The sequence below is a fragment of the Branchiostoma belcheri genome, unplaced genomic scaffold, assembly GCF_001625305.1.
Source record: "Branchiostoma belcheri isolate BF01 breed outbred unplaced genomic scaffold, Haploidv18h27 scaffold216, whole genome shotgun sequence".
Taxonomy (NCBI): domain Eukaryota; kingdom Metazoa; phylum Chordata; class Leptocardii; order Amphioxiformes; family Branchiostomatidae; genus Branchiostoma; species Branchiostoma belcheri.
This window is the reverse complement of record NW_017803669.1, coordinates 324,680-332,165: the sequence shown is the minus strand read 5'-3', so window position 1 is coordinate 332,165 and position 7,486 is coordinate 324,680. Positions and strand designations below refer to the sequence as shown.

General features: G+C 47.6%; 4 protein-coding genes and 1 pseudogene across 4 annotated transcripts in view; 1 reads left to right on the top strand and 4 right to left on the bottom strand.

Moving 5' to 3' along the window:
- The window catches only part of LOC109470019, a 5,525-nt pseudogene extending 3,033 nt beyond the window's left edge, over window positions 1–2,492 (top strand).
- LOC109470020 (histone H4) lies at window positions 207–871 on the bottom strand. The gene has a single exon (XM_019768800.1). It carries the CDS (start codon window positions 576–578, stop codon window positions 267–269), a length of 312 nt encoding a protein of 103 aa, XP_019624359.1. The 5' UTR covers window positions 579–871; the 3' UTR covers window positions 207–266.
- On the bottom strand, window positions 937–3,656 carry LOC109470021 (histone H3-like). The gene is made up of 2 exons (XM_019768801.1): window positions 2,959–3,656; window positions 937–1,716 (listed from the first exon to the last, which is right to left on the bottom strand). Exons 1-2 carry the CDS (start codon window positions 3,363–3,365, stop codon window positions 1,365–1,367), a joined length of 759 nt encoding a protein of 252 aa, XP_019624360.1. The 5' UTR covers window positions 3,366–3,656; the 3' UTR covers window positions 937–1,364.
- Window positions 3,657–3,840: 184 nt separating this feature from the next.
- Window positions 3,841–4,773, bottom strand: LOC109470018 (histone H1-like). Its single transcript, XM_019768798.1, is given in 2 exon segments — window positions 3,841–4,429; window positions 4,432–4,773. Coding segments are annotated over 2 exon segments (792 nt in total). The 5' UTR covers window positions 4,678–4,773; the 3' UTR covers window positions 3,841–3,883.
- A 1,020-nt stretch (window positions 4,774–5,793) lies between these two features.
- Window positions 5,794–7,486, bottom strand: part of LOC109470016 (laminin subunit alpha-1-like) — a 42,267-nt gene continuing 40,574 nt past the window's right edge. The window contains exons 18-19 of the mRNA XM_019768796.1: window positions 6,103–6,296; window positions 5,794–6,011 (exon numbers count right to left, since the gene is read on the bottom strand). Coding sequence (XP_019624355.1) covers window positions 6,151–6,296 — 146 coding nt within the window. The 3' untranslated portion in view covers window positions 5,794–6,011; window positions 6,103–6,150. The remainder of the gene's footprint in view (window positions 6,012–6,102; window positions 6,297–7,486) is intronic.

Here is a 7,486-nt window from a genome sequence, read left to right as displayed (position 1 = left end):
ACTCACAATGCCACCTCCCCTACACACACCCAAAGTACGCTAAGAAACGATAACACTAAGAAAACATGCGTTGTTCAAACGTGCACCCATCTTCACATTAATTATTATATCACTAGGCAAAGAAACACTGTCGCCGTTGTGTTTTGCGGTTCATTTTTTGGAGGCAGGTGTGTTTGTTGTGAGAGAATATAGTTCTTTTGGGGATATTTGGATGGCCCTGAAAAGGGCCGGGGTTTGTTGTGATGATGCGTCCGTCAGATGATCCTTTAGCCACCGAAGCCGTACAGGGTGCGACCTTGGCGTTTGAGAGCGTAGACAACGTCCATGGCGGTGACCGTCTTGCGCTTGGCGTGCTCGGTGTATGTGACCGCATCGCGGATGACATTCTCCAGGAAGACCTTGAGAACGCCTCGGGTCTCCTCGTAGATTAGGCCGGAGATTCGCTTGACCCCTCCACGGCGGGCCAGACGACGGATAGCTGGCTTGGTGATGCCCTGGATGTTGTCTCGAAGCACCTTACGGTGACGCTTGGCGCCTCCCTTTCCGAGACCCTTGCCTCCCTTGCCGCGTCCAGACATGATAGATAGTACGATGGTCTTCTCGATCAGAAAAGAACAAAGAATGAATGAATGACCGAACGACGGAGCCACATTAGTAACCGCCCTGCGGACCTGCGCGGAGTCCTGGCCACCACTACAACTAGCCAATAGGAACACGCCATCCGAACCCCGAGCAAGACAATGCCATGCGGAGAAGTTCACGGCGACAAGACAAACATCGTCGGGAAAATGTAATTGCAGAAAAAACAAACCAAATGAGAAAGATTCGCCCGAAACACAGCTAGTCACCAAGCGATGATAATATTAAGAAGAACAAAGTAAGCAAATACCCCCCCCCAAACACACACACGCACAGATAACACACACACACACACACACACAGATAACACACACTGTTTTCTGGTATGTTTAGATAGGACAAGAACGCCGACCTACGGCCAATCCATGCATATTGTTCTAAGGAACGTCGCAGGCGACATTTGTTCCAGAAGGCCTACTCTATGCCTTGTTCGACAAGAAAGAACGCGTTCAGACTTTTATTACGTCAGAATAAACTTGACTTGTTTTTCTTTAGCTTTCTGTTGTTGTTGTTGTTGTGCGTCGCAGTTCACGCAGGACATAGTCTCTGTTTCTACCGTGTGCACGGGTAGTTTTGTAGCTAGCTGCGGTCACAGGTTAGTGGTGTGTACATGTGTATATTGTCGGAGTGTATATCGTGATTATATTGTGATTGAAACAGGTCTTTTTTGGGGATGTGGGTGGCCTTGAAAAAGGCCGGGGTTGTGTGTAGCAGCGGCGGTGGATCTACTTGGAGCTGGTGTACTTGGTGACGGCCTTGGTGCCCTCGCTGACGGCGTGCTTGGCCAGCTCGCCCGGCAGCAGGAGTCTGACGGCGGTCTGAATCTCGCGGCTACTGATGGTGGAGCGCTTGTTGTAGTGAGCCAGACGGGAAGCCTCGGCGGCGATGCGCTCAAAGATGTCGTTGACAAATGAGTTCATGATGCCCATGGCCTTGCTGGAGACGCCGGTGTCGGGATGCACCTGCTTGAGCACTTTGTAGATGTAGACGCCGAACGTCTCCCTCCTCTTTCTCCTCCTTCCCTTCTTCTTGTCTCCGACCGGCCTGGCTTTGCCAGCTTTCTTGGCGGCTTTTCCACTTGGCGGCATGACGATATTCTTGGCGATTTAGACAGCAAAGAATAACTGCACCCGTTCCGGCTTTGTCTTTTATATCCGGGAAGAATGCAAATTCTTGGATTGTCTAGTCCAAGGTGCGGACGTGGTAGAAATGAACTCGCGGCAATAAGCTCGTCCTATTGGTTCGCTGTCGATCCAGCAGCGGGGTACAAATTGCTTGGGCAGACGATTGTGCTTTTCATTCATTCTTTCTCTGCCGTTTGACGCTAATCAATCCAATACTTAGTATACTACAAGATGTCTGGACGTGGTAAAGGAGGCAAGGCACGCGCCGAAGGCCAAGAGCCGCTCTTCCCGTGCGGGTCTCCAGTTCCCGGTTGGCCGAGTTCATCGCTTCTTGCGCAAGGGAACTACGCCGAGCGTGTGGGTGCCGGTGCGCCGGTGTACCTGGCGGCGGTGCTAGAGTACCTGACGGCCGAGATCCTTGAGCTGGCCGGCAACGCTGCTCGCGACAACAAGAAGACCAGAATCACTCCCCCGTCACCTTCAGCTGGCCGTCCGTAACGACGAGGAGTTGAACAAGCTGCTGTCCGGCGTCACCATTGCTCAGGGCGGCGTTCTCCCCAACATTCACGCCGTACTTCTCCCCAAGAAGACCAGCAAGGCTCAGTAATTTCCAGACGGAGGCCCACATCCCCAAACCCCGGCCCTTTTCAGGGCCACCCACATCCTCTCGAAAGAACTGTATCATCATGCCTACCCTCTACGATTGTTGTACAATAAAGTAATAAAAAATACAGGTCATGAAAAATACAAGTAATAAAACTGCAAATATAGCGCACATGACACTTGTCTACACTTAGTCGCATCCTTGCACGTCCCACTCCTTTCTAAACAAAATACATGATCACACTGCTATATCATGACAGTCCTATTGCTCGCTGACATATCTGTAGATTATACTTTTATTGCACAACATTGCTACACGGTACCAAGTATGTCATCTACTAGTATATATCTTTTTATAGAAGAGAATGAACACGTGTAGTCTAGTGTGTTGTGTTGTTGGCGGGGGGGGGGTTGTCTGCGTTAGTAGTTCCTACTAGGTTTGTTGTTTTGGTTTACATGTAAAGCATGAGATGGTGTTTCTATCTGGTGTTGTCTGTTGTTTGAAGAAACGTGAACGATATAGATCTTTTTGGGATAGGTGAGTGGCCCTGAAAAGGGCCGGGGTTGTCGATCTTGTTCGGATCCTCCTTACGCACGCTCGCCACGGATGCGACGTGCGAGCTGAATGTCCTTGGGCATGATGGTCACACGCTTGGCGTGGATGGCGCACAGGTTGGTGTCCTCGAAGAGACCCACCAGGTAGGCCTCGCTGGCTTCCTGCAGGGCCATGACCGCCGAGCTCTGGAAGCGCAGGTCGGTCTTGAAGTCTTGGGCGATCTCTCGCACCAGGCGCTGGAAGGGCAGCTTGCGGATCAGCAACTCCGTCGACTTCTGGTAGCGGCGGATCTCTCTCAGGGCCACGGTGCCGGGCCTGTAGCGGTGAGGCTTCTTCACGCCGCCGGTAGCCGGCGCGCTCTTGCGGGCAGCCTTGGTTGCCAGCTGCTTCCTCGGGGCCTTGCCTCCGGTGGATTTACGGGCGGTCTGCTTGGTACGTGCCATGTCGGATGAACTTCGTTTGCGCTCAAGTGCAAGACAATGAAAGTAGTCGACCGACGGTGGAGAGTGAATTTATAACGCCCGCTAATTAGATGCCGACAGATTTCAATTGGCCGACACCCTGTCGCCTGATTGGTTCTCTGGTCCAAATCAGACCTTGCAATTGGTCAGTTTTCGCGACTCCAGAATCCGATATTTGCAGCAAGCTCGGCACTTTTGGAAGGGCACACAGGAAAGTGTGAAATTCGGCGCTATAGAACGGTTATACTGGCTTGACAAGTGTACACGCGTGCCTATAGATGGACCGAGGCGACAAGACTATCGTTTCTCAATTGTGAAGTTTGAAGACATTAATAAACAATACTGCCAACAACTGAATAGCCTGCGTCAGCGAAATCAAATTTGTCGGTTAGCATTTAGGCTGTATGTTTCTTCGTTAACACTATCAACATGCGATTGCGACTGTATAAATGTGTGTGTGTGTGTGTGTGTGTTGGGGGGGGGCGTTTGACTTCCATTCATTAACTTTTGCCTTCTTTAATTAATAGTTTTGTATCATTTCTTTCTTTTTTTGCGGGGGGGGGTATCGTGTGTATTTGTGTGGAGAATTGGTAACTTGAAGGTGTCAGACATAGTTCTTTCGTAAGGATGTGTGTGGCCCTGAAAAGGGCCGGGGTTTGAAGGAAATTAGACGGCCTGGTCTTTACTTCTTCGTTGGGCTTGGACGCCTTCTTGGCGGGCGCCGCCTTCTTGACGGTCTTCTTTGCCGGAGTCTTCTTGGTCGGTTTCTTGGCAGCAGGTTTCTTGGCCGGAGATTTCTTGGTCTTCTTGGCGGCCGGCTTCTTGGTCTTCTTGGGGGTGGCTGCCTTCTTAGCCTTGGGCTTTTTCGGCTTGGTGGCCTTGGGTTTTGTGGCCTTTTTAGCTGCAGGTTTCTTGGCCGGCTTCTTGGCTGCTTTCTTGGCGGCCTTCTCTTCTGCTTTCTTGGCTGCCACGTTGATTTTGAAGGATCCCGACGCCCCAGTGCCTTTAACCTGAAGGAGGGTGCCCTTCTCCACCAAGGCTTTCAGGCGGCGCGCTTGATGAAGTGTGCCTTCTTCTCCACGTCGAACTTGTAGTTGGCGGCGATGTACTTCTTGATGGCCGGTACGGAAGAACCAGTGCGGTCCTTGAGTGCTTCCACAGCCGCCGTAATCATGGCGGTGGTGGGCGGGTGAGCCGCGGGGGCCTTGGGCTTGCTAGCCTTCTTAGGGGACGATGCTGCGGTGGACATGTCGACTGGCTTTGTCTGCGTTAGTCGTGCAAATGAACCCGACATCTTGTCAAGGCGGGGTGATGTAGCGATGGTGCGGACGTGATCGGAAACACGCTAGCTTCTTTGTGTCTTCTTGTCCGTGGCGGCGAAATTTGTGTTTCTTTTCTGACTTCACGCTTGAATTTCTCCCTTTCCAGCCATCAAAAAGTGCCTTGTCTCGGTTGATGCACAAGATGACATGTCCATCTTACTCGTCTGACGGAGACCGCAGGCCAATGGCCCTTAGATCTTGAGATATCTGACGTCTTTACACCAAGCACACTCATGACTCCCGAAAAAGTCCATCAAGACGGCTCATAATCATACCCAGTCTGGAAAGAAGCGATTGAATGTATGACTTGAGAAACACCAGGGCTTACGACGCTATGGGATGTTTTTACGACGATACTTTTACTCGCAGCTCATAAACCCCACTGCGCTGCGATCAGAACTCTCTATATGTAACTCCCACACACTCACACTCACAAACGCACCTCCCCTCATACACCCAAAGTACGCTAAGAAACGATAACATGCGTTGTTCAAACGTGCACCCATCTTCACATTAATTATTATATCACTAGGCAAAGAAACACTGGCGCTGTTGTGTTTTGCGGTTCATTTTTGGAGGCAGGTGTGTAGGTGTGTTTGTTGTGAGAGAATATAGGTATTTATTGTCTGACTCTGAGGGTGTTATGTGAAGCAGCAGCGGTCGATTTACTTGGAGCTGGTGTCCTTGGTGACGGCCTTTTTGCGATTGCGTGTATGATACTATATTTTAAAGAAGATATGAAGCATATTGTAAAGTCCAATTTCCGGTGAACTGCATTATCAGCAGTACAATTACTGGCCGCTAGGGTCGTTGGTGTTAGGGGGTTTAACCATCTGGTTGGGTGAAAAGAGTGCAAGAAAGAAACCCCGATAAAAAAGGGTATAAACACACCAAAAATAACCCAAAACCCTAACCTCGGCTTGGAGAGTAGTCTAAGGTTTAGTCTGTTGTTCCCAGTAGGTAAGCTTGCAGGTAGACAGACATTACTATAATATTAGGGTCATGTATGTTTGATTCTTTATTGACTTCTCATTTGTGGATAATACATCCTGGTGTCACAGCCATTTCAACCCCCCTCCCCATGATTTTGGCCCCCCCGCTCTATTGGTTTCACCTCCCCCCGCCCCTTAGGGCGAAATTTCCATCTATTTGGACTCTCCGTGGGGGGGGGGGGTAAGAGGCGAAATCGCTGTGACACCGGCATGTGTAAATAACCAAATTTAAAGTGAACAACTATGAGAATGGACCGTCATTAGTTGAGTATTAAGGTAATTATATCGCTGTGACACCGGCATGTGTAAATAACCAAATTTAAAGTGAAGAACTATGAGAATGGACCGTCATTAGTTGAGTATTAAGGTAATTATATCGCTGTGACACCGGCATGTGTAAATAACCAAATTTAAAGTGAACAACTATGAGAATGGACAGTCATTAGTTGAGTATTAAGGTCGTGCCGGACAGCCTAAGGTGACGTATTGTGTTGGTTCTGCCTGGCGGAAGTCCAGCGTTTCTCCTGCAAACACCAGAGACTCCAAACAGCCCAGGAAGGGAGTCTGTGTTAAACCTGGCGAAGCCATGGAGGCTGCAACTGCAAATGAATACAAGATTATTGAGAAAGATTACCATCAGCTGCAACACATTAAGTTGGCACATAATTGAACACTGATAAGTTAACATTCAATTTGTAACTACATTTTATATTTTTGACCTCTGTGAGTGTGACACATTCAAATACGTTATTCAAATACCCTATGTATGAAGTTCCAGGCGGTTACAATAGCTGAATTACAATATATTCTCATTAATTATGCAAATTAAGTCTTAATTTACATAATCAATTTCTGACTGTGTTTCTCTTGTTCTCAATTACATATGCCACAAGCTTGAATAGTCCTATCATGTAATGCAACTGATATAAACGTATATAAAATGTGACTGATTATTAGGCCACAGCAAGTAAATTTTATGGATGACTTCCTCCACAGACTCCAAATCTAATGCGATAGGGCACAAAAAGGTGGGCCAAGAAAACAAGATTCCTACATTTTCAAATTTTTACATCATAAACCTTGTTAAACATGAACAGTTACTGATACCCATATTGTGCTAGGTTTACTGCCAACTATTACAACATCCATTGTCACTGAAAAATAAAAGGTTTCAATCATTGTACAAAATGGTTTTGATTCGGTGGGAACACCACATATAAAAGGAATGAAATACATCACTGCATCAAAGTAAAAGACAAAACAATAAATCAGAGCCTTGTCTTGTCTCCTCTCTTCATATCTATCTGCCATCCACGTTCTGGCATGGCAACAGACATCTATGCCCACTTTTGGCATGTTGACCACTGTCAGAGTGCAACAAATTTTTTTTCCAAAATCAGGCGAAAATCATTGTACGCGCTGATGTCATCCATAAAGATTACTTGCTGTGGCCTTATAGATATCTATTGATTGAGTTAGTGACTAAAGATTGGTCAATGGACCTATACCATTATTACGTCACAGTTTGTTTACCTGTTCTAAAGAACATTCTAGAACGGTCAGTTAAAGAATAAAGATCATTTCAAAGTTTTCAAAGTAAGGTATGTCTGATTTTTGCTGCGTCTAGTTGTGTTGACACAGCATTACATGCCACATGGGTGATTTAGTTGTGACATTGGACGAAAGTAGTACTGTATTAAAAGCCTTATATTAGGCTAACGCTACACAAACACACATCGCGCTACGCACCCCTGTACAATATAAACGTCGATTGACCGGCATTCATTGC

Coding starts and splice junctions, on each gene's coding strand:
- LOC109470021 (XM_019768801.1), bottom strand. CDS start 3,365: ATGGCACGTACCAAGCAGACCGCCCGTAAATCCACCGGAGGCAAGGCC. Junction 1,717..2,958: donor CGCATCCGTGGCGAGCGTGC/GTAAGGAGGATC, acceptor CATGCCGCCAAG/TGGAAAAGCCGCCAAGAAAG.
- LOC109470020 (XM_019768800.1), bottom strand. CDS start 578: ATGTCTGGACGCGGCAAGGGAGGCAAGGGTCTCGGAAAGGGAGGCGCC.